This window comes from Gobius niger (assembly GCF_951799975.1).
Source record: "Gobius niger genome assembly, chromosome: 13".
Taxonomy (NCBI): domain Eukaryota; kingdom Metazoa; phylum Chordata; class Actinopteri; order Gobiiformes; family Gobiidae; genus Gobius; species Gobius niger.
In genome coordinates this window covers 29,434,604-29,462,146 of record NC_136864.1, presented here as the reverse complement: position 1 = coordinate 29,462,146, position 27,543 = coordinate 29,434,604, and the positions used below count along the sequence as shown (strand labels likewise).

Below are 27,543 nucleotides of genomic sequence, written 5' to 3'. Positions count from 1 at the left end.
CCCTCTGCCTCTGTTTCCAAAAGTCTACGGAAAAAATGATTGGGATATTTTTTGGGGAAATCAGAGTGTCCCACAGCGGAACAGTTTTGCACGTTTTACAATGATTACTTGAAAAGAAAGCGCATTTGGTTTGTAAACTGCTTACTATGGCGACAAACATGATTCTGACTGTTGTAAAAACGAGATTAAATCCAGGCCAATTTTCTACAGTTTTCCAAACTCGTGTAGTCGTCTGTAAGGCACGTCCAGTGGGTCCAGGTCTCAAACACAGTGTGTGGTCAGCAGCAGCGGGTCTTCACGTCCTGCTCCGCGGCTGCCTCCAGGTTGGCCCTCTCCGATCCTGACAAAGCAACATGAGTGTAAAGAGTGCAGCGCCTCCATCCGGCTGCTGTCAGGTGAAAACTACAGGTCTGTATCTATAACATGTGTAACATCTACTCACTAATACTGTCCCCGAGGCCGATGGTGGCGGGCGTCCCCTTCTCCAGGTCTTTCAACATACAGTTCTCAAAGGCCAGCGCTGCCACTCGGAAGAAGAAGCCCTGCACCTGCTCTCCTAAACACACACAAACAAAGGAACACAATTAAAATAGTTTGATAACCTAGGAGTCTAATTATGCTGCTAAACACTGATGCCTGTGCTGGGAACTAACTATGCTAACTATACGCTGAGGTTGCTAAAAGGTACAGGTGTAATATAATGTAATATATTTCCAGATCTTTACCCGTTTTGGAGGAAACGGCCCAGAATTCAGCTTTCATTTCCGCTGCCATTTTGACAGCATCTTTTTCTGTTCTTCGCCTCTCTTCTGACGACTAAAAGAGGGAGTAAAAAAATATGAATCATAGTAATAATAGTATTAGTATGAAAAGTAAAAATATCTTCAAGAACACTTTTAGATTCAGATTCAGACACACCGTCAACAATGCAGTGAAATGTACTTGGATGAGACGAACCTGTCAATCCACTATATAAAAACTGTGCATTATTATCATTATTATTATTAAAGTGAGAGTCCGTAAGATTGAAAAATGAGGAGAGAGAGAGAGAAATTGTATGTATGATCAAGCTCCGCCCCCTCCCCTCCTGATTGGACCTAACAGGCCGCCCACAAAAAAGCTTGTCTCATTGGTAGGGCTGGTTACCGTTAAATGATTCCTAATGGGGAAACGGTTTAGGTACTACTGGTATAGGAAAAGTGTCTTCTATCAATAGATCCAACGGATGTTTTTGGTCCAGGGACAGCATTTTGTCTTATTTTTGCCCCATTTTTTTCTCAAATGTTTTCACCTATTTTTTATTACCTATATTTTCCCTATTTACCCCCATTTCTCCCAATTTACCCCCATTTTCCCCCAAATTATTCCTAATTTTTCACACACAGAACCCAATATGAATCTGATATTCTAAATTTGCAGATCTTCCACACATTATTGTTCTGTTTTCTAGTTCTAGATGACAAATATTTTAGAATAGGTATCGGAAAAAAAATCACTTCCAATAAAATACAATTATTGAACATTATTTACGCTACGTCAAATTGCAGACCCAGGCGGTCAATTATACACAAACGCAACCACAGACCAGTTATTTGGTAGTTTTGATCATAATTTCAGTTTTAAAGGCAGATCTACTGCTTGTTCAATACAAACTTGTGTGGAAAATATAGTATTTTAGATAATATCTGACAAATTATATCTTCATTTAGGTTGCAGTGTGTCATTCTCGGGCATGGGTGTCCAAACTTTTTTTCACTGATGGACACATACAGAAAAATATACAAACAACTGGGCCACACTCAGTAGAGGTCAGATATATAAAGTATCAAATTCAATAAAATGTTAAATATGCTTTTTAATTGAATATGCTTAAAGTCACATTCATCACAGCTTTCTATTGATGGATTTTCATTTATTTTATATATGCAATAAAAAAAATTCTATTATATTTTTTTGAATTTGCAGCAGGCCAATTAAAAGTGGGCCGTGGGCCGCAGTTGGCCCTCAGGCCGTAGTTTGGCCACCCCTGTTCAAGGGTAGTGGTGGGTCCAGAAGCCAAACCACTTGAGAACCACTGCTTTAGCCAAAATGACTGCAGGATGCGGCTGTGTCTTATTTGTTTGTTTTTTTAAAGGGGCTGGAAGCAAGTTCGCCATTTTATACTCACTACTGCCACCTCAGGCCACATGTGTAACTGCACCTTCTATATTAAGCTGGTGCATGACGGCAATTCGGGCCGAAGTGACACATTTTTGAGTGACCGTACAGGATTTTAGAGGCAGTTGTGGTGGGGGGGGGGGGGGGAAATACTTAATTTTAACATTTTTAAACTCCTTATAGTCCCTTTAAGTAGACAGAGTTGGCTTTTTGAATTCATATTTGTCAAATGAATAGAAATTGCACCAGAGCCAGTTTCATGAACTCACACCGAACATACCAGTAAATCACTTTTGGTCCCGACTAAGAAGATGAAACAGGACTCTGGCTTGTTTTCCCTCAAGGCCTCCTCGAGCCACTGCCTGGGAACATACAAATACAATACAATGTTTTGGAACATCGTAGTTTACATACTTTACTCTGCTAACCATAAAGTACTCACCGTGTATGATCCAGAGACTTAATGTCCGCCATGTCGAACACTGTGATGATGACTGCAGACCAACATCGTCGTGAGTTGCAACACAAAACCATCGAGCATTACTGAGAAACGGCCGATAATGAAAAGACTCAAACCTTGTGCGCCTCTGTAATACGCCGACGCTATGCATTTGAACTTCTCCTGCCCCGCCGTGTCCCAGCTGTGTCCGAAACAGGGCTCATGTCAGGGGTTATGTCCGAGGCACGTCGTACACAATGGAAGAACTCACATCTGCAGCGAGAAGGGCACGCCCGACATCTCGAAGCGCTCGATCTCGAAGTCCACTCCGATCGTCGCTTTGTAGTCGCGCTCGAACACGTCTTTGCAGAATCTGGAGCGGCGAAAGACGTCAAAGAGGATTATGGGTTTGACCACACACTGGTTTGACAAATACAGAGTGTAAAACGCTTGGCTATGTGTAGTTGTGCTGACCTGTTAATAAGGCAGGTTTTTCCCACATTCAGGTCTCCAACGACCACCACTTTGGACATCTTCTGCCGGTCCCATCTAAAACAAAACATATCATTTATCACATACGGTACTCTGTTGCAGTTTGTAGAAGGGGGAAGCTTGGCAGGAAATGAAGGACTTAAGAAACTTTGCAAACACAATCTCACCACATCAAGCAGGGGTCAGTTCATTATGTGTACTAACTTGATAGTACTGTAAAGTGGATGATTTTTCAACGTATCACAACAAATATCTGACATCTTTTGTGGTACACCAAGAGTATTTGCTTCATTAGCTTACTGTGGGACAAAGATTTGGCACAAAAGATTACACCACAAAAGATTAAGGGTAAAAGGGTTCGACTTATTGAGAGAGTTGTGCTTTTCATTTGAAGGAGAGCGGATTGTTGTAATGGCTTGTTAACGGGATTTACACCAAATCAGTCATCGGACAGCGACAAATAATACAGAATTCTGCAGCCAGGGTTGTCCCAAGACCAGAAAAAGACTTCATACATGTATCCCTCCTGTACTAAGATCGTGGCACTGGCTTGAAAGAATAGATTTTGATGGTCTCTAAATGGTCAGTGGTCAAAGTACTTGAATATTATTCTAACATAAGAAAGAAGTTGCTCAGTCAAATTACTGCTTAAAGGGGGGGTGTTATGCAAAATCGACTTTTTCAAGCTTTACATCATGTTATTATGTCATTCCCTCATTAAAAACATGCCTGAAGTGTTGCCTTGGCACATTCACGTATTTTGGAGTAATCGGTAAAAACCCAGAGGCCTATTTCAAGACATTCGCTACAGCCATTTTGAGAGAGACATTTTACACAAGGCAGTTATTCTAATTTACTGCATTTACAGACCAACAGAAGGTTTGGTCATCATTGTAGTGTGATATAGACTGGTGCTATGTGATTGAAAAAAGCATCACCCTCTTTAAAGCAACAGGCCACCATTTTTACATTCTGACATATGTTCTTGCCTGAGCTTTGACGAGTTGATGCGTACCTGCCTGGTCTTTGTGCGTGCCCCCAGTCACGCAAAATGACAGAAGATGTTGTTAGCACTTGGCTTCACCCAATGTGTTCCTGTAGCTCCAAACGGGGGTGAAGTTAGAAGCTACCACGCTGTTCCACGGGCACACACAAAAACCAGACAGGTACGGATCAACTCGTCTAAGCCCAGGTAAGAACATATCTCAGTATGGAAAAACAGTGGCCTGTTCCTTTAAGTTAAAGCATTGAAGTATTTGCTTTAGAATACTTAAGTATCCAAAGTGAAAAGTAAATAGGTCTCGGGCTGGACGATATAGGGAAAAAAATGCATCATGTTTTTTTTTTCTCTCATTTTGATCAATCTCAATTTCTGATTTGATTAGAGTTTTTCACACAAAAAATAAATAGAAAGTAAATTACTCCAAACTAGAGGAGAAAGGTTTAGTGTGTAGTTCACTCAAGGAGCATATTCTGAAAACATGGATCTTAAGTTCCAAACTGAAACATGACTCACGGTTGGTGTCTGGATGCTCGGTCTTTACAGGAGGCTTTGGTCTGAGGCTCCCAGTCCTGCTTCAGCTGCAGACTGGCTTCAGGAGTGTAACACTGAACACAACACACACACAAACACACAAAACAAAACTACAGGCTACAGTCTTTGCTTTATCTCAACATGAATCTGCTTCATGGCGTAAGTATTGACTTGTTTTCTCCCCATGCTGGCCTGGTTTCTCATGTACCCGCTCTTCATGTAAGCCAGAAGCCGCGTGTAACGACTCGATGTGGCTGCGTTTCCAGGAACATTACAGCGAGTTTATTAGAACGCTCAGGTCACACAGCGGCGCAGCACAACATCACCATTGAGGCTCCTCTTAAGAGCTCCTATATTTGGTCCGGCTGCTGTGACCGACCCTGATTCAATCTTCTGCTGGGTCTTTGGTCCCAGCGTCACATGTGTCCAATAAGAGGACCAACACCTCTGTGAGACCGGCTTGTCCCGCACCGAAGCATCAGGTTGTCTTGACGTTTATTCCCGGTTTAGGCTGGATTTAGGCACAAGTCTAAACCGTGGCTAAATCCTGACTCGTAGAGGCCGTTGTACGGTCTTTGTATATATACGCTGCCTCCAGAAGCGTGTGGAGTCTCGATCGGGGCCAGGTCCAACTGACTGAAGGACAGCTTTTCCACCAGGCTGCCAGGACACTCCATATTGTGCACCTATTTGATACCTGACTATTGCACCAATGGTTTTAGAGCAACACCATTTGCATATATGTGCTTTAGCTTCAGCTTATCTAACCACACTCAAACTGGGAGTAAAAAGTTATATTCTCAGTTGTTGAAAATAAATTCGAGCCTCGAGAACAAAGCACTCGGATCTTACCTTTGGAAAGTCCCAGACGACCCTGTCTTTGCTGATGGGGGGTGGGAAGGGCAGCATCCCATTGTTGTTGACTGACATGACAACTCTGAAATGGACATTTGACATAGATAAGACTTTAGCTTAAGGTGATGCAGCATGATGTAGGGCAGTGTTTCCCAACCAGGGGTACGGGGACCCCTTGGGGTACTTGAGCACTTGGTAGGGGGTACTTGGACTTACCTCAGATTTAAAAAGGGGGAAAGAGATAGTTTCAATATTACTTTTAAAGAAAAGTTAGTTTTTGTTGAGATTTTGAGTAAAAGGCTTGACTTTGAGAGTATTTTTGCTGTATTTTGAATATTACTCTCTACTAAATACTGAATAATCCATGTTTAGTTGCTTAATTTGTTAAGATTTTGGCAGGATCTTTGAGTTAGGGGGTACTCGGAGTATAAATTAATGCCTCAAGGGGTACATGGGACATAAAAGGTTGGGAACCACTGATGTAGGGTAGAGTTGCCCGATTTTGTAGGCGATGTCTTAAAGGAACAGGCCACCGTTTTTCCACACTGAGACATGTTCTTACCCGAGCTTAGACGAGTTGATGCGTACATACATTACATACTAGGGTTGTGCCGATGGACGATATCATCGTCCATCGTGATGGATGAGCAACATCACGATGGAAAGCAACCATCGTGATGCCACGCCCCCTCCTGTCAGAAACACGCACTGGTCTTCAGTAGGCCTTGTAATCCTACATACTGTGCAGGGATTGCACTGTAAATTAAATAACGGATATAACTAATATGTGCGCTAGTTTCAGTACCTGCCAGAAGCCACGATGTGTTAGCCGTAATTATTAAAGTGAAGACGCAGCGCTGCTCTATTTGTGACGCGCGGGGCTCTCTCTCTTTCTCTGCAACTCAGAGCTTAACAGCGCGTGGTTTTGCTTTGCTTTGCTGCGTACGGAAACTTAAACCGTTTTAAAAAGACGAGTTAGGTCTCACATCGGAGCTAGCATGGGCACCCATGGGTTTGGAATATTCTCACGAAGAACTGAGAGAGGAGAGGGAGAGGAGAGAAAGAGGCGCGGTGCACGAGGTACGAAGTTACGAGCACACGGACCGGGCGGCGCGTGGAGCGGCTTCAAAAACGTGAGCTACGACGCAAACGTGTATATATTGTCCCGTTCACCCACTGTTTCTTAAACATTACGTTAAATTGAGCAAATGCAAATAATAAGCTCCGATTTACATTTGTATTAGTGTGATGAGAGCCTTATTGAGGAGGAGTTGACGAATAAGTCGTTCTCCTCTCAGACTTTACGCACGAGTTTTAACACATTTCTGTTGCAAAAGTCGTGTTCCGTGACTCTGTTCAAATCATGTTTAGTTTAGATCCATTTATTCTGCAATCTCACATTTTCCTAACATACATAGTAATATGTAGCATATATAGGCTATGTAAATGTATTTAAAAATGCTTATAATGAGAAATGGACGATATCATCGTCCATCACGATGGTTCACTGTAAACATCGTCAACGGCCAATTAAGGGGACATCGCCCAACCCTATTACATACATTACATACAGTACAATACATTGGGAGAGGCCAAAAGCGAGCAACGTCTTTGGTCGTTTTGCGTGACTGAGTGCACACACAAAGACCAGACGGGTACAAATCAACTCGTCTAAGCTCAGGTAAGAACATATCTCAGTATATGAAAATGGTGGCCAGTTCCTTTAACCTCTTAAAGGGGCTGGAAGCAAGTTCGCCATTTTATACTCACTACTGCCACCTCAGGCCATATGTGTCACTGCACCTTCTATATTAAGCTCGTGCATGACGGCAATTCGGGCCGAAGTGAGACATTTTTGAGTGACAGTGCAGGATTGTAGAGGCATTTGTGGTGAACAGGTCTGAGCTCATTCTACACATTAGGACATGGCCGGAACATGTAGGGGGAGGAAAATACTTAATTTTAACATTTTTAAACTCCTTATAGTCCCTTTAACTCCCGCCTGAACCGAGAGCATTTTCTCCAGTTCAGCTTCACCCAAATCCTGTGGGCCAGTGTAACGCCTCATTTGAAAGCTAAGATCTACAAAACTCATCTAAATGGATCTTTTTCCTCACGTCATTTTTTTGGGGGGTATTTAAGTCATTTTTGTAACTTTTTTTCTTCATTTTTTTTCACTTTTTGTCACATTTTTGTAATTTTTTTGTAATTTTTTTGTAATTTTTCCATCGTTTTTTCATCATTTTTTCGTCATTTTTTTTGTCATTTTTTCGTCATTTTTTTTGTCATTTTTTGTCAACTTTTTTTATACATTTTTTGTCATCTTTTGGGTCATTTTTTTGTCCATTTTTGTCAGGTTTTTTTTATACATTTTTTGTCATTTTTTGGTCATTTTTCGTCCATTTTTTGTCATTTTTTTGTCATTTTTCGTCCATTTTTTGTCATTTCTTCGTCGTTTTTTTCGTCATTTTTTTGTCATTTTTTGTCCATTTTTGTCAGTTTTTTTTTATACATTTTTTGTCATTTTTTGGTCATTTTTCGTCCATTTTTTGTCATTTTTTTTGTCATTTTTCGTCCATTTTTTGTCATTTTTTCGTCCATTTTTTGTCTTTTTTAAAATCATTTTTTTGGTCATTTTTTCGTCCATTTTTTGTCATTTTTTTGGTCATTTTTTCGTCCATTTTTTGTCTTTTTTTGGTCATTTTTTCGTCCATTTTTTGTCTTTTTTTTGTCATTTTTTCGTCCATTTTTTGTCATTTTTTCTCATTTTTTGTCACATTTTCATCATTGTTTTCGTCTCAGTTCCGTCGCTATTTTCACACCTTTCTTCCAGAAGCTTTTGGATTGGGGGTAAAGCCAAACTGGAGAAAATGTGCTCGGTTCAGGTGGGAGTTAAGGGGTTAAGCAAATACCGTGGTGGAGCTGCAGCAACATCATTCATTACGAAAAATAAACACGTGTAGGTTCTCGTTTCGTCCTGGTTCGCCGCAGCGAGACGCATCACCGCTAATGCCTGGTTGACGCTAGCTTTAGCCCCGCGCCTCTGCGACCTCAGCAAACCGCCTCAGCGTCTCATTTCCAGGTCACGCGGGCATTTCTCGCCCCTGAACCCAGAAGTATCGGAAAAAAGAAGATGAACTCACCAGAAATGACAGAATGTCGTCAGCAGCAGCAGCAGCAGCAGCAGCAGCAGCAGCAGCAGACCGAGCGGCAGTTTACACGGACAGACCGGAGAGGCTGCAGGACCGAGGCGCTCGTCTCTATGGCAACCCACAACTTCGACGAGTGTCACGTGATTTACGATTAAAAAAAAAGAAAGAAAAAAAAATCTTACTCCAAATGGATCATGCTGTGATGGGGCCCAGATCTATACTTCCCAAGTATTTAACCTCTTAACTCCCACCTGAACGGATCCCATTTTCTCCAGTCAATCAAAAAGCTTCTTGGAACAAAAGCACAAAAAATGAGAAGAAAACAAGGATGTAAACGCGACAAAAATGTGACCAAAATTCAACCAAAGAGTGACCGAAATTCAACAAAAATGTGACCAAAATTCAACAAAAATGTGACAAAAATTCAACAAAAATGTGACCAAAATTCAACAAAAATGTGACCAAAATTCAACAAAAATGTGAAAAAAATTCAACAAAAATGTGACAAAAATTCAACAAAAATATGAAAAAAATTCAACAAAAATGTGACCAAAATTCAACAAAAATGTGACCAAAATTCAACAAAAATGTGACCAAAATTCAACACAAATGTGACCAAAATTCAACAAAAATGTGACCAAAATTCAACAAAAATGTGAAAAAAATTCAACAAAAATGTGACAAAAATTCAACAAAAATATGAAAAAAATTCAACAAAAATGTGACCAAAATTCAACAAAAATGTGACCAAAATTCAACACAAATGTGACCAAAATTCAACAAAAATGTGACAAAAACTCAACAAAAATGTGACAAAAATTCAACAAAAATGTGACAAAAATTCAACAAAAATGTGACAAAAACTCAAATCAAAATGACAAAAAATCAACAAAAAGTGACAAAAAACTCAACCAAAAAGTGACAAAAATTCAACAAAAATGTGACAAAAATGGAAAAAAAGAAAGAAAGAAAAAACATACAAAAGGTGACACAAGCAACGAGGGAAAAGATCAGTTTTGTGGGTCTTAGCTTTCAAATGAGGTGTTACACAGGCCTATAGCCAAAGAGGACAGAATGCATTTGGTTTAGGCGGATGGTAAGAGGTTAATTGAGTATTTTGAAATATACACAGTAAAGATCAGCTTCACAGTTTCCTCACTTTTCTTTTTTCTAGGCCAATATAACTTACATAACAAAACAACAAACAAAATGCTCTCTAATAAAATAAAGGGACAATAAAAGCAACAAGAACAACACAATTAGCCTAAATGTTTGAGTTCTGGATAAAAGGAAGAGGTATTATGAAAAGAGACCTGCAATATTGCAATATTTCCACGAGCAGGCGTTTTACCATGACCTCTCTGTGTACCAGTGGAACAGAACTAACCTCATTCCAGATGTTGAAACAGCTCAGTCGTTTTTCTATGTGTGTTTCATGGCTATTGTTAATAAACATGCTCCCTTTAAGACATTTAGAATCAAAGGTACAGAGAATCCTTGGTTTACACCAGATTTGGCTAATGCTTGGGCAAAAGCAAGAAAAACTGGTCTAAAATGTTATAGGGATATTTACAGAAAATTAAGAAATAACTGTTCTTCCCAAATGAAAAATCCCAAGTTCGAATTCTGCTTGTCAACTACAGCTGACAGACTCAATGACCCTAAAAGTTTTTGGAAAAATAAAAAATCTCTCACTGTCTTAACCTTTTGCTCAAAGGTTTGGAAGTGAAATCTACGGTTCTTTAATGTGTTTTAAATAGTTGTTATGAAATTGTTGCTTGAAATCTGTCATGTTCTAAGTTGTCTTGACTTGTGCTGCTGTCTTGGCCAGGACTCCCTTGAAAAAGAGATTAGTATCATCTCAACGGGACTTTCCTGGTTAAATAAAGGTTCAATAAATGAAATCAGTCGGCGGCACAGCAAATCATTTAATGTTTAAGGCAAGATAAGAGGAATTCACTCTGAAAAACACTGAGGGAACTTGAGAATGTGTTAGTGAGAGGTAATGAATAACTATACATTTTAAAGGGGCAAAAACATGAAGAAAAAAATGAGAACAGCTTGATATCGGCTTATTGCTTTGTCTATACTGCTAATTCCACCCGTAGAAATTGGCAATACTGTTGTTATTAATATATAGGCTATTAACGTATAAGGTTCCGTGCATTTTTTGATAATAGCCTGTTTGTACGTTTCCTCTGTGGACACTGGTCTTGTGTCTTCGTCCTGTACTGAGGTCATCCAGAGCTTTCTAACCATATATGATGCGTCTGAGACTGACCTTCAAAATGGCATCAGTCTTTTATGGGCCCAAAGTTACTGTGAGGCTAGTGTTTGCAAAATCAGATTATTAACCACATCAATCTTATTCATTACTGTAGAGAAGGTTCTTTTTTACTTTGTTAATAAAATGTGAACCAACGCCACATTTTCTTCATTCATTTATTTTTATGTTGATGTTTTTATTGATTCTATTTGTTTTCTTGTATTTATGCAACTGTGAAGCACTTTGAATTGCCTTGTGTATGAATTGTGCTCTACAAATAAACTTGCCTTGCCTTGCCTTAAAAGAAAGCAAACTCCAAACTCCAAACCATGATCATAATCACATAATCACATAATCACATAATCACTATAGAGGTGATTTTAAGTCGAAAAGAAAACTTAATGTAACCTACTTTTATATATTAACTCTCATAAATGATATTTATGATGTAGATAACGTGTAACGTCAGATTTATCAATACAGTAAAAAATACTTGATCATTTCTGATAAACATGTTTCACCTGTATCAACCCTAAAATGGACATATAGCTACATATCATAAAAGAGAGGAAAAAAGAAAAACAGCTAACAGGTGAACCTAAAACTAGTGTTTTACATAATGACTCTTTTGTAGCACTTCACCAGCACCACCACCAGGCGGCAGAGGCCGAGGCTCATGTTGCTGATGACGTCAGTGACAGCGGCGGTGTTCGTGGCGGTGCGTATTTGTTTATCATCGTTTTGTATTTAGCCCATTATCGACACGACAACATGGATTCACATGATCGACATCTTTGTTATGCTTCGTCAACAACATTTGGGACATTCGGGACATTCGGAACAGCCTGGGCCTCCAAGTGGACATCGGTAAGCCATAACAGCGCGCATTGACGCGCACGTGCTCTGGTCACAGCATGGCGCTGTTACAGTTGTGTAACTAGTTTGATTCTTAGTTTAAATACTCTCCTGCATCGGTCAAGTCTGTTTTCTGACCGGATGGATGTTTTTGCCGTTTGGATGACAAAGATTATTGGCGGATTCTGGAGGAAGTGTTGCGTAACAGGATGGAGACGTGTCCAACAGGCCTTGGATCACGTGCCGTTATAGCCTGTGCCTTGAGGTGAATGTTCTTTATGTGTTCTTTATGTGTTCTTTATGTTCTTATGTGTTTCCACTGGGGTTGTAAACACATTACGCAGACAGTCAGACAGTCCTGTCAGAAATATCCTAAACACAGCATGTGTATTCGCTCTGTTGTATCTTAGGCCTTTAGCCGCTAATGCGCGTCAGCGCCATTTTGGAGAGCACGCCCCGGGTTCAAAGTGAACCGTGAACTACAATGTTACTACAGTTTCCTGTTTCCAGAACAGTGAAGGATGCGGTTCCATTATATTTATAAACCATTTGAATGTTTTTTCTTCCAAAACAAATAATTTTCAATAGCCTGCTGTACAGAGAGTAGAAGTTATAGGCCTGATTATAAGTTTTGCAAGATGCTTTTGAAACAATATTTGTTACATTTCAGAAGTTGAAGTTGATGTAGCCTATTTTTCATTGTAAACATCATATTTAGTCAAATTAGGCCAAGTATTAAAGTAGGCTAAGCTTATCCAAACTAATATATAAACTCATATATTCAACCAGATTCCCAGTTGATTTTGGGGGTTATAGCGCTGTTACGCAGCTGCTCGTGCCAGGCCTGACGCAGGTGACGTCACTGTAAGATTGGGATTGATGATATAAATTCATTATATTGATTTGAACGTTGCTCTGTGTGGCATGTCTTGACCAGAGGTGGGTATAGGCCAGTAGTTTCCTAAGTGGCGTCCGGGGCCCCCCTGGGGGGCCTCAGAGGCACTGCAGGGGAACAAGCAGCACATTGAAAAACCACCGATTTTAAAGGGAAAAATACTCATACAAATGATAAATTATAATGATAGTACAAATTGAAGTTGACAGGAATGTACTGTGACAAACAATAGGACCGTTTTGTGCCAGAGACTGTGGAGTGTCATCAATAACACATTTGTGTTTGTTTGTTTGTTTTGAAGACATGTGTTGGTTGCTGGATTGTGTTTTTGTGTTGTGCCTCTGTCTGCTGTGACTTTGTTGTTGCATTGCTCCCACAATCTCCTAATAAACACAAACAAAACAATTACTCAAGTAAGAGTAAATATTTACTTGAGTAATTGCTAGAGTGTTACGGTCTGATTTATAAGTCAGTAATGACAAAACTGTAAATTATGTAAAAATCTTCGTATTTCCAAAGGAAATCGTAGACATATATAACTTTCTGAAGAATAAAGTTATATATATATATATATATATATATATATATATATATATTTATATATATAACTTTCTGAAGAATAAAGTTGCCTACTACTACTACTACTATTTATCTTTTGTGTCAACATGAAGCTTTTACCATTTAATGATTAACTCACTGTGGAACAAGTTTTTTTTTACTCAAGTAATAGTCTGATATTACATTGTGATACTACTCAAGTAGAAGTAAAAAGTAGACTACCATATTGTAAAGCAGTACAATTACTGATAAACGATCAAGTAACCTCCATGTTCTTGAGTAAATATAGTAGTATGGCAATATATAGGCTAGTTTATAACCTATACATGTAGCCTATCCCTTTAGATCAAGTTAACAGTGTTTTCTTTTGTATCTTTAGGGCTCTTCTCCTGGAAGTCAAGACGAGAACCACAACTAACCAGAAGAACAGAAACAAGGAGGCCGATAACGGGTGAGTTTTCATCAGCTCGTTGGCTCTCATGTCTTAGAGATTAGAGATTAGAGATTAGAGATTAGAGGTCTAACAGACGTTTTGTAATGTAGCTTCATCAGCAACTCTACTGCATTATCACTGCCACTAAAAAACCTGTATAACCTATTTACAGCTGTAGGTTTATTGGAAATAAAATGGACTTTTGCAGCTTTAATTATAGGGAAGGAGGCGCCATCTAGTGGTGCTGTGGGATATTGCAGTAGCTACAGATAAATATAGAGTGTGAAACAAACAAGGCTTTGTCTGAGCTGAGCTTTGTTCATGAATCAGAGACATGTTTATTATGAGAACAATCTAATCAATGTTGATCCATGCTATGCTACCGCTATACTACTACTACTACTACTACTACTACTAATACTACTACTACTACTACTACTACTACTACTACTACTACTACTAATACTACTACTACTACTACTACTACTACCTCTATACTACTACTACTACTGCTACTGCTGCTACTACTACTACTACTACTACTACAACTGCAGCCATTCTACTACTACTGCTCTGCTACCTCTATACTACTACTACTACTACTACTACTACTACTACTACTACTACTACTACAACAACAGCCATTCTACTACTTCTACTACTGCTACCTCTATACTACTACTACTACTACTACTACTACTACTACTACTACTACTACTACTACTACTACTACAACTGCAGCCATTCTACTACTACTACTGCTCTGCTACCTCTATACTACTACTACTACTACTACTACTACTACTACTACTACTAATACTAATACTACAACTGCAGCCATTCTACTACTACTGCTCTGCTACCTCTATACTACTACTACTACTACTACTACTACTACTACTACTACTAATACTAATACTACAACTGCAGCCATTCTACTACTACTACTACTACTACAACTACAGACATTCTACTACTACTACTACTGCAACATCTATACTACTACTACTAATACTGCAACAACAGCCATTCTACTACCGATACTACTGCTCTGCTACCTCTATACTGCTACTACTACTACTACTACTACTACTACTACTAATACTAATACTACAACTGCAGCCATTCTACTACTACTGCTCTGCTACCTCTATACTACTACTACTACTACTGCTACTACTACAACTGCAGACATTCTACTACTACTACTACTGCTACCTCTATACTACTACTACTAATACTGCAACAACAGCCATTCTACTACCACTACTGCTCTGCTACTTTTATACTACCACTACTACTGCTACTACCACAACTACTATTGCTACTACTACTACTACTACTACTAACCACTACCACAACTACTACTGCTCTGCTACTTTTGTACTACCCACAAAAAACTACCACCACCATTACTACTACTACTACTACTACTACTACTACTACTACTACTACTACTACTACTACCACTACTACTGCTTCTACCACACCTACTTCTACTACTACCACCACTACTACCACAACTACTACTACTACTACCACCGCCACTACTACTGCTTCTACCACAACTACTACTACTACTACCACCACTACTACCACCACAAGTACCACTACTACTACTACCACCACCACTACTACTGCTTCTACCACAACTACTACTACTACCACCACTACTACCACAAGTACCACTACTACTACTACCACCACTACTACTACTGCTACTACTACCTCTATGACTGCTACTAGTACTACTACTACTACTACTACTACTACTACCACCACTACTTCAACTACTACCATTACTACCACTACTACCACAACTACTACTGCTTTGCTACTTTTATACTACCACTACTACTGCTACTACCACAACTACTATTACTACTACTACCACTACTGCTACTACTACTGCTACTACCACAACTACTATTACTACTACTACCACTACTGCTACTACTACTACTACCACAACTACTACTGCTTTGCTACTTTTATACTACCACTACTACTGCTACTACCACAACTACTATTACTACTACTACCACTACTGCTACTACTACTACTACCACAACTACTACCACAGTTACTACTGCTCTGCTACTTTTGTACTACCCAAAAAAAAACTACCCCCACCATTACTATCACTACTACTGATACTACCACAACTACTACTACTACTACTACTACCACTACTACTGCTACTACCACCATCACTACTACTACTACTACCACCACTACTACCACTGCTACTACTACTGCTACTACCACAAGTACTACTACTACTACTACTACTACTACTACCACAACCACTACTGCTCTGCTACTTTTATGCTACCTAAAAAAATACTACCACCACCATTACTACCACTGCCACTACTGCTGCTATTATCACAACTACCACTACTACTCCTACTACTACTACTACTACTACTACCACCACTACTACCATTTCCCTGAGCATGTGAAGTTTAGGATACTTCCTTCTTCCTTCCTCAGGAGGGGTAATGTGGCAGTACAGTGTTTAATCTGGCTCATAATAAACTGATTTTAACATCATTCTCCTCTGTGCATCTGCAGACATGGCCTCCCATACCGTTTCATCCTGTGTAGTACTTCTGTTGATTTACATACACACAGTCTGATTTCTGTGTTGTTGTTTTTTTAGAACACTTTTTGGTTGACCTTCTGATCCGAGGCCCGACAAATGAGTAAGTCCATCTGTTTTGCTGGTTTACGTAGCTTTTTTTGTGCTGTTCTGCGTAGGATTTGATATTGTTCTGTATGATCTTGGTGCATGTTTGCTGGTTTGGAAGCTTCATACATGCTGTGTTCTGTATATGGTCTTCTTGAGTTCATATTTATGCTGGGGTTTCATGCTTTTAGGCATTTCTAATAATTATAATTCTTGCTGTGTAGATTTGTCGGCCCTTTCATAGTCTCACTGCATGTTTTGTGCAGTTTTGATCACTCAGTGCTTTAACCCCTTAACTCCCACCTGAACCGGGCACATTTTCTCCAGTTTGGCTTTACCCCAATCCAAAAGCTTCTGGGAAAAAAAGCTGTGAAAATAGTAACAAAACTGAGACGAAAACAATGATGGAAATGGGACAAAAAAAAGTGAGAAAACATTGACAAAAAAGTGACGAAAAATGGATGAAAAAGTGTCTAAAATGTCACACAAATGTCATAAGAAATTGACCAAAAATTGACGAAAAAATGACAAAAAAGTGACAAAAAAATTACAAAAATGTGATAAAAAAATTACAAAAATATGATAAAAATTTGACAAAAAAGATTACAAAAATGTGGCAAAAAAATGACCAAAGTGTAACAAAAATTTGATTTAAAAAATTGCCGAAAAAATTAAAGAAATGTGTCGAAAAAATTACAAAAATGACTAAAATACAAAAATGTGACATTCTACTACTGCTACTACTAATACTACAACTGCAGACATTCTACTACTACTACTCTGTTACCTCTATACTACTACTACTACTACTACTACCACCAACTATTACTACTACTACTACTACTACTACTACAACAACAGCCATTCTACTACTACTACTACTACTACTACTACTACTACTACTACTACAACAACAGCCATTCTACTACTACTACTACTACTACTACTACTACTACTGCTACTGCTACTACTACAACAACTGCAGACATTCTACTACTACTACTACTACTACTACAACTGCAGCCATTCTACTACTACTGCTCTGTTACCTCTATACTACTACTACTACTACCACCAACTACTACTACTACTACTACTACTACTACAACTGCAGCCATTCTACTACTACTGCTCTGTTACCTCTATACTACTACTACTACTACTACTACCACCAACTACTACTACTACTACTACTACTACTACTACAACTGCAGCCATTCTACTACTACTGCTCTGTTACCTCTATACTACTACTACTACTACTACTACCACCAACTACTACTACTACTACTACTACTACTACAACTGCAGCCATTCTACTACTACTGCTCTGTTACCTCTATACTACTACTACTACTACTACTACCACCAACTACTACTACTACTACTACTACTACTACTACAACTGCAGCCATTCTACTACTACTGCTCTGTTACCTCTATACTACTACTACTACTACTACTACCACCAACTACTACTACTACTACTACTACTACTACAACTGCAGCCATTCTACTACTACTGCTCTGTTACCTCTATACTACTACTACTACTACTACTACTACTACTACTACTACTACTGCTACCACCAACTACTACTACTAAAAAATACAAAAATGTGACAAAATGTGATGACGTGAGGAAAAAGATCCTCTCGGTTCAGGCGGGAGTTAAGAGGTTAATGGAAGCCTTTGCGCACAGCTCGGTTTGAGCAGACTTTTGATTTGATTTGGTTGTGGTTTGTTGATCAGTTGCTGTTGGGGAGGCTATTCTCAATCTCTCTCAATCTTTGCATTTCCTGATTTTCTAAACTCATCCGCTGCTTCCTTTATAGTTTCTTTTATAGTGATTTTGTTTGTTGCACTGAAAGCTTGCAGAACCGCCCAGTCTCAAAGGCCGTGTGGTTTCTCTCTGGTGTTAGCGGGAGGTCATCGGGAGCTGCCGGGGGAGGGGACGTCTTTTTGTCAAACACTTCTGAAGCTACGAGGTTCCACTGAATCGGCGTAAATCGTAGTTGATCATGCGTTTGTTGTTTTGCAAAAGCACATCCATGCTGCAGAGACTGAACAGCGGCACGTCACTGCAAAAGCTCAAAATGAAAATGTTCTGCGTTGGCCGGGAATCGAACCCGGGTCAACTGCTTGGAAGGCAGCTATGCTAACCACTATACCACCAACGCATGAGTGTGAGGGTCGAGTTGAAGCTTTAAGTAGCCTGTGGAGCTGTGTGGTCGCGCTGTTTCTGAAGAACATATGATCGCTGTGTTAGTTTAATGGTGCACAAAGATTTACACCCATAGTGTTTTTATTTGAACCAAAAGAGCAGCAACAACCTGTCAGGTAAGTGGGCTTGTTTTAAACCTTTTGTACTGTGTCATGTTAAAAGACAGTGTTTTTATATGAATCACAAAACCCCCGACCCTGAGATGACAGTCCCGTGGTCGGCTGGCTGAGTCACCGGGCTGTGCGTGTGAGCTCAGGTCTCAGATCTCGCACTGAGCTGATCTAATACCTGTTATTGCGTTGGGTTTGTTCAGATATTTATAGTTTACACACACACCAAATGCACCACATGTCTCTGTGGCGCAATCGGTTAGCGCGTTCGGCTGTTAACCGAAAGGTTGGTGGTTCGAGCCCACCCAGGGACGTAAGACTTTTTTCTTCTAACTTGCTCATAAAAATGTCGGCGTCGCTCTCGATACATTTTTATGAATATGTTGAGCCGCATTTTGTAATAACATCACTTTGTGTCATAACAGTTCAAAATCTGATACAATCTTCTGTTCTTTGTATAATTAAACCGCTTTCCTTAATCTCTTTTCATCATGTGTTATTTTATATATTGCACAATGCAAAAACAAAGGTAAGTGATTTTTGTTGTGATAATGTGAAATAACTAGGTCTGCTCTTGGATTTGTGCTAAATAGCATAACTAAATGTAAACAGCCCACAAACTTGTTTCAGACCTAAACCTAGATCGGGGTCTCCAACCATTTTCTCTTGGCAAGATACTTTTATGTAACACAAACATCAGAGAGCTTCTAATGCTTTAAGACATGTGAGTAACAATGCAACTTAGAAGAGTTAAAGCAGTACTAAGTAACTCTTCCCCCTAGAGGCCATAAGCGCAACTGCAGGTGTAGTAGCAAGTTACGATTTTTTAATTTGTTAATTGTCTTGGAGAGTAAATACTACACTGACAGGAAAGGCGAGGGGAGAGAGGGTTACTGTGCATTCAATTATACAATGGAAATATTTTTTTTCACTCAAACTTGGCTGTAAATACTGTTTAAAGTGACGCTAGCCCGCAGTTAGCTTTGCCCGTTAGCATGTTAGCTTCTTCTTCGTGATTACATTAGTGTGTATTGCTTTCTCCGCACCGGTGGCAGTCAAGTTGCAAACATGGTTTTCTGGCCAGAGACACCAGGGGGAGATGAAAGACCCTCCACTCATCCCATAAACACTTGTATTACCCCCACAGGGACTACGGAAAGGATTTATTAAGGTAAATAAGTTACTTAGTACTGCTTTAATAGCCAAAATTATATTTCAGAGAAAATGTCTTGGGTTTTGTCCTTATACTTTACTAGATAGACTCAAATATTTGCAGATTGTGTTCATCACGTTCAGAATTAAAAGAAAATCCATCCATGTATTTGGAGAGCTACTTAGAAAGGGCTACTGGTTGGAGATCCCGGCTCTACAGTGGACGTCACAACACGCTCCACAACTCCAATGCATTTCACCGTCAGTATTTGATATGCTAGAACCCATATGTTTGAGCCGTAGTCTGAATTATTTTTATTTTTTTTACAAACCGCGGCTTATACAATGGCACTTGCAAGACTTGCCTGAATGTTAATTATTACGAGGCTGATTTTATGTTGCTATGAAGCGTAGTTAATAACTTTATTAAAAGTATGTTCTGCCAGGGGGCTCCGAGGATATGTGTGTTTTTCTGATAACTATAAATCCAAAGTGCAGTTAAGAATATAATATTCTCTTGCCCTCAATTCTATTAGGCAAAGTTTAGCTCTAGTTATAAAATGTGTGGGCCTGGTGCATCACCTGATCTGAAGTGTGATTACTCATAAACCTAACTGTACCATTTGGGAGTATTTGTGATTAAATAAATGTTGTGCTTGTTTTCTTCCTCAATAGGGTCAAGTCAGTACGACACCAACAAACTGCATCATAGAACATCCTGGTTGTGAAGTAAATTGCCAGTGCAAAGAAGAACAGCGGAAGAGTATGTATTCAAAGTATAAGTTTGTGAAGGCTCTCATTCATCCAGGGAGTATCCATCGTAGAAAAGGTTAAATCATCGACTGGACTGGGTTTTGGTAAAGTTGAGGACGAAGCTTCTGTGACTAGAAGCGAAACGTCCTCACCTTTACCAAAACCCAGTCCAGTCGATGAGTTAACCTTTCTACGATTAAAAACATAAATGATACAAGTACAATCGCCTTTATTTGAACACTGCACATATCATTTATAACACACGTCTCACAGTTCTCTGTTACAGGATAAACTCCTCTTTTGTAGGCCCCTCAAAGTGTGCACAGGGGTCCCCACGCTCGTCCAGCTTCTGCAGCTCCGCCATAAATGGAACGGGGGTTATTCCAAAGCTCAGTGGAGATCAGCTCTATCAGCCCGGTTTGATATTCTGTTTGGAAAGCCATCATGTTAACTTATGCTTTCTTTTATTGCTTTCTTTTGATTGTTTTTAACTTCTTAACTCCCGCCTGAACCGAGAGGATCGTTTTCCTCACGTCATCAGATCTTTTTCCATCATTTTTTTTGTTGGGTATTCAACTCATTTTTGTAACTTTTTGTCTTTTTTTTTCCTCACATTTTTTTCATCATTTTTTTGTTTATTTTATTTTTTTTTTTTCATTTTTTTGTCAATTTTTTTTACATTTTCTTGTCAAATTTTAGTCAAATTTTTGTCATTTTTTGGTCATTTTTTGTCACATTTTTGTCATTTTTTTTGTCACATTTTTGTCATTTTTTCGCCTTTTTTTATAAAGTTTTTGTCATTTTTTGACACATTTTTGTCATTTTTTTTGTCACATTTTTGTCATTTTTTCATCAATTTTTTGTCAATTTCTTGAGACATTTTTGCCACTTTTTCATCCATTTTTCGTCACCGTTTTGTCAATGTTTTCTCACTTTTTTCTCACATTTCCATCATTGTTTTCGTCTCAGTTTTGTTGCTATTTTCACAGCTTTTTTCCAGAAGCTTTTGGATTGGGGTGAAGCCAAACCAGAGACAATGTGCTCGGTTCAGGTGGGAGTTAGGAGGTTAACTTTTCTTTTCTTCTGTTGCTCTTTTGATAGTTTTTAAACGGTAAGTACTAGTACCACATATGACGGGGTTCTTCTTTGGCTCGGCTGCAGCTCGTCCCCTCGTTGACTTGGGAAAAGTCATTCTGAACGGCGCTCCCTCAGCCGTTGCTTGCTGGTGAAACACATTCTCATTGTGGTGCATGGCTGCCAGGTAGAGCCTATGAGGACGTTACAAAAACAAGATGGACATTTCTGCACCAAACAATGTGCAGAACCAAAAAGCGCACCTGCAAAGCATCCCAGGAAACGGGAATGCCAAACTCTGTGGAGCGAAGCGGCGAATCGAGCTGTAGAATGACCCCTCAGTGCCTAAGAACATATTGAAATTCGAATAAATGACACACAGGTGAGTATACACAACTTGTAGTCATGTAATTAAATGTCCTAATTGAACAGTAACCTGGGGTGGACACTTGGTCAGGATGGAGACACTTAGAGAAGAGTGGATCTTCATGTGCGTGAACATCCTGAACATCATTCACGAGAGAAGTCCACGTGGCAACTTTCTCACGTCCGGTTTCTGAAGAGGCCGTCCGGTACGTATGTTTTTTAATGGCTGGCAGCCACTTCTTCATCACTTTGAATCCCCTCTTCCTCGCCAACACACCCGACTTTTCAGATACACCTGACATTGTAAATGTTAGCTGGCAGCATCAGGCTTCTGAATGTTTTTATAGATCGGATTATATTTACGTGGCACCACATCCCGTACGTCGTAGTATTGCGTCGTAGCCCTCTCTCGTGAATATTTCCGAACTCGTGGATGTCGGGCAGTGGCAACGTAGTCCACCTCGACCGATTTGGACTCCAGCGTCTCCAGACACCTTCTCAGACCTTCTCTCTCCACGTGGGCAACTTCACTGCTCTACGACAAAAAGAAATCAACATCGAATTTGCTTCAAAATAGAATAGAAGGTGAAATGTTTTCAAGCTATGTGACGTTACACCCTTAAAGCTGTGGCCATTGCTTGATTTTCTTGTTGTAGAGTAAACTTCTTTAGGAGGGTCTTTGAGGGCTCCCGACTTTTAGATTGAAAACTGAGTAATTCAGGTTGTGCAGCTATTTTTTTGATGCTAGTACTCTGTGATGACAAAGTATTGTATGTGAACACATTAACAAACAGACCATGATGCCTTGTCTACACCTACAGTTTTACTGAGCGATGGAAGATTAAAGTAGAATCTAAGAGCATTTCTGACACCAGTAAATTGGTAAAAGTTCTAACGCCAAACCGGATGTGCGTCAGCGTCCACCATGATAAGAAGCGTCCGAATAGGGCTGTCAGCTAGGAACGAGGTAGGAGAAGGAGCCTGTATGCTAACTTTCGTACCTTCTTTAGCATAGGGACCTCTGGTGGTTCCTCACCGGCGATTAGAAGCTATGTGCTATACCGTAAGTCACCACGCCGGAAATCTCCACCACCCCCACCCTCGAGTGACAAGCCAAACTTTAGTAGTAGATGGCCTAAATGAAGGCAGTTTGGGCTTTTATTTTCGTTTAGAGGAAATCTAAGCCACGTGGACCATTTGCATACATGAGGAGCCGAGGTGCACTGTAGGTGTGGAGGGTAAATCTGTTTCCTGTGTGGCTTCATATCATTATTGTGGTTCATGTTTGAGTCATTAAAGTCGGTGGCTGCAGTTGAAGTGTTTTTTGTAGTCCAATACTATTTGGGTGATGTCGTTTTTTCATGAAACAGCTGTTGGTGATGTCAAAATGCGGCTGTAGCTCTAGTTCCAGACTGCATAGAGCTCTAACAGTTGACCTTATCACGTCATAAGTGTTAGGAGCCAGGATCAGGACATTAAAGCTACGTATTCGAGGGTTTTGGATGGAGCCTAAGTGAGTTCAATTGGATTTTTGTTTGTAACACGCACAATAGCTTTTTTCATTGTACTTCAAATATGGCTACATTTGAAATAGTACCTGTACAAGTTGAATGTCAAGAATCTTTTTATCCTTCAGCTCCATTACTGTGTAGCTGCCAAACCTGGCGCAGTGGCCTGGACAGAAGAGTTGACAATGTCCTGTGTGCTTCACCGATGTGCTTTTCCGTCGTGATAAACATTCATTGGGTTACCTGGTGATTCAGCTCTCACATCTCCAGCCAGTGCAACTTTGCCCTTTGTTTTGACTTCCTCCATCAGTTTCTCTTGGTCCACCTTCCACTTGTGATGGATGGCAGGTTCAATGTATGTCCGTGCATGTCTCCTGAAGGCGTCATACTGGTGCACCTGAAGATTCATGGCTTTGCATATCTGAAGAAAGTAGAAAATATTACAATATTTACACAGAAATGGACATATCTTCAGTAAGCTTCATTTGGACTTGGAAAACATACCTGTGACACTTTTGTAAAGGATCCACCTGAGATGTTAACAGCTGCTGACAACTGTAGGTCTCCGAGCGGGGTGGTCCCCTTCAGCGGCTGGCTCTGCCACTTCCGACTGTATGTGCAGCGTGGACATACTTGACTAAATGAGACTAAGGTCCCACATATCCGCCGCACAACATCACAGCGTCTCTTGCAGATTGGACAAGTCTCAAAGATTTCTCGGAGACAGCTCTCAAAAACAATGTATTTTGCATCTTCATAATCATCAGGCCGCACCTCGCTGTCCAAAAAAACAGAAATAGCACATTTAACAAGCTTTACAAATAGCATTTATGGATATAGTGTTTAATGAATGATAAAATCTCACGTTGTCAGTTCAGATCCGTCTGTGACAGAGTTGCCTGAGTCAGATGGGGAATCATGAAAAAATGGCATTGAAATGTCCTCCTCCAGTTCCGTGGCCTTTTTGAAGGTCTTTGACTGAATGTCCTCAGTGAGCTGGACGGCGGCAGTGGCCCCGGCTGCTGCTGCTGCTGTGCGTCTGCATCTCGGACACTGGCTTGAACCGCTACATGGAAGATAATCATTCATCATCATTCCTATTGATGAAGCATCATTATGACATCAACACAATAACAAACCTATGCTCCGACGAGACACTAATGTTCTGGCAGATAACTGCGTGGCGACTGTTCTCTTGTATGAGAACGGGACAGAATCAGCAGGTGTGCTCTGTAGAAAACAAATGTCACGAGGCATAATGAAAGCATTTCATGGGTCATTTTTGAGTCCATTCAGATGTAGAATGGGCTATACACTAGGATTTGGGAAAAAATCTATTTGATTTAAAAATCGAGTTGGTAGGTCATATCGTTTCATATTTAAAGAAAAGAAAGAAGAAGAAAAAAATAATTCATTATTTTTTTATTTTCAATAAATGAATAATGTAATATAATATAACCTCGTAAAAAACAGCTTACACTTACACTGCACTTTACAAGCCTGTGTCACAAGTTTCTGCTACACTGTAGTCATTATTTTTTCACTCAGCACTTGGTGGTGGTAAGCGCCTATTGTAGCCACAGCCGCCCTGGGGCACACCATTTACCACGTGGCTATAATGTGTTGTTTATATCCTGATCTCTCTTTATGTCAGTGCCCGTGACTGGACACCTGTGGTGAAATTCTTTCCTTTTTTTAAAAATGTAAGCTTCCCCCTAGTGGCGGGAGTGAGAATTCTGGTTATGTCTTTAAAACAAATCATAACACCGCACAGGAGTGGGCTAGAGACATACTTTTTTTTTGGACATAGGAACTGTGCTCTTTTGGCATCTTTTTCTTATGTATTTTTTTCTTTATTGGGCATGTTTGTATTGTCCCTAGTTTTGTGTTTTTATGGGTTGGTGAGCCAAAGATGAATTTCTACCCTGGTAGACAATAAATTCTATTCTATTCTGTTCTATTCTATTCTATATTCTATTCTATTTTGTTCTATTCTGTTCTATTCTGTTCTATTCTGTTCTATTCTACTCTATATTCTATATTCTATTCTATATTCTATTCTATATTCTATTCTATTCTATTCTATATTCTATTCTATTCTATCCTATTCTATTCTATTCTGTTCTATTCTGTTCTATTCTATTCTATATTCTATTCTATTCTGTTCTATTCTGTTCTATTCTGTTCTATTCTATTCTATTCTATATTCTATTCTATATTCTATTCTATTCTGTTCTATTCTATATTCTATTCTATATTCTATTCTGTTCTATTATATTCTATTCTATATTCTATATTCTATATTCTATTCTATATTCTATTCTATATTCTATTCTATATTCTATTCTATTCTATTCTGTTCTATTCTATTCTATTCTATATTCTATTCTATTCTGTTCTATTCTATTCTATATTCTATTCTATATTCTATTTTATATTCTATTCTATTCTATATTCTATTCTATTCTGTTCTATTCTGTTCTATTCTGTTCTATTCTATTCTATATTCTATTCTATATTCTATTCTATATTCTATTCTATTCTGTTCTATTCTATTCTATATTCTATTCTATTCTGTTCTATTCTATATTCTATTCTATATTCTATTCTATTCTGTTCTATTATATTCTATATTCTATTCTATTCTATATTCTATTCTATATTCTATTCTATATTCTATTCTATTCTATTCTGTTCTATTCTATTCTATTCTATATTCTATTCTATTCTGTTCTATTCTATTCTATATTCTATTCTATATTCTATTCTATTCTATTCTATTCTATATTCTATTCTATTCTATATTCTATTCTCTATTCTATTCTGTTCTATTCTATATTCTATTCTATTCTATATTCTATTCTATATTCTATTCTGTTCTATTCTATTCTATTCTATATTCTATTCTATTCTATATTCTATTCTCTATTCTATTCTGTTCTATTCTATTCTATATTCTATTCTATATTCTATTCTATTCTATTCTATATTCTGTTCTATTCTGTTCTATTCTGTTCTATTCTGTTCTGTTCTATTCTATTCTATTCTATTCTGTTCTATTCTATTCTATTCTATTCTATATTCTATTCTGTTCTATTCTGTTCTATTCTATTCTATTCTATTCTGTTCTATTCTATTCTATATTCTATTCTATATTCTATTCTATATTCTATTCTATATTCTATTCTATTCTATTCTATATTCTATTCTATTCTGTTCTATTCTGTTCTATTCTGTTCTATTCTATTCTATATTCTATTCTATATTCTATTCTATATTCTATTCTATTCTGTTCTATTCTATTCTATATTCTATTCTATTCTGTTCTATTCTATATTCTATTCTATATTCTATTCTATTATGTTCTATTATATTCTATATTCTATATTCTATTCTATTCTGTTCTATTCTATTCTATTCTATATTCTATTCTATTCTGTTCTATTCTATTCTATATTCTATTCTATATTCTATTCTATATTCTATTCTATTCTATTCTATTCTATATTCTATTCTATTCTATATTCTATTCTATATTCTATTCTGTTCTATTCTATTCTATTCTATATTCTATTCTATTCTATATTCTATTCTCTATTCTATTCTGTTCTATTCTATTCTATATTCTATTCTATATTCTATTCTGTTCTATTCTATTCTATTCTATATTCTGTTCTATTCTGTTCTATTCTGTTCTATTCTATTCTGTTCTATTCTATTCTATTCTATATTCTATTCTGTTCTATTCTATTCTATTCTATATTCTATTCTATTCTATATTCTATTCTGTTCTATTCTGTTCTATTCTATTCTATTCTATTCTGTTCTATTCTATTCTATATTCTATTCTATATTCTATTCTGTTCTATTCTATTCTATATTCTATTCTATTCTATTCTATTCTATTCTATTCTGTTCTATTCTGTTCTGTTCTATTCTATTCTATATTCTATATTCTATTCTATTCTGTTCTATTCTATTCTATTCTGTTCTATATTTTATTCTATTCTATATTCTATTCTCTATTC

General features: G+C 38.4%; 1 protein-coding gene across 1 annotated transcript; it reads right to left on the bottom strand.

Annotated features, from left to right (window-relative positions):
• Nucleotides 1-78: 78 nt before the first annotated feature.
• rab36 (RAB36, member RAS oncogene family) lies at nt 79-5,610 on the bottom strand. Its single transcript, XM_079570218.1, has 11 exons — nt 5,475-5,610; nt 4,605-4,696; nt 3,071-3,145; nt 2,868-2,969; nt 2,734-2,798; nt 2,600-2,651; nt 2,438-2,519; nt 726-816; nt 443-556; nt 236-340; nt 79-194 (listed from the first exon to the last, which is right to left on the bottom strand). Exons 1-10 carry the CDS (start codon nt 5,577-5,579, stop codon nt 279-281), a joined length of 840 nt encoding a protein of 279 aa, XP_079426344.1. The 5' UTR covers nt 5,580-5,610; the 3' UTR covers nt 79-194; nt 236-278.
• Between the last annotated feature and the right edge of the window lie 21,933 nt (nt 5,611-27,543).

Coding starts and splice junctions, on each gene's coding strand:
- rab36 (XM_079570218.1), bottom strand. CDS start 5,579: ATGTCAAATGTCCATTTCAGAGTTGTCATGTCAGTCAACAACAATGGG. Junction 557..725: donor GGCCGTTTCCTCCAAAACGG/GTAAAGATCTGG, acceptor GTGTGTGTTTAG/GAGAGCAGGTGCAGGGCTTC. Junction 341..442: donor CGGCCTCGGGGACAGTATTA/GTGAGTAGATGT, acceptor TTGCTTTGTCAG/GATCGGAGAGGGCCAACCTG.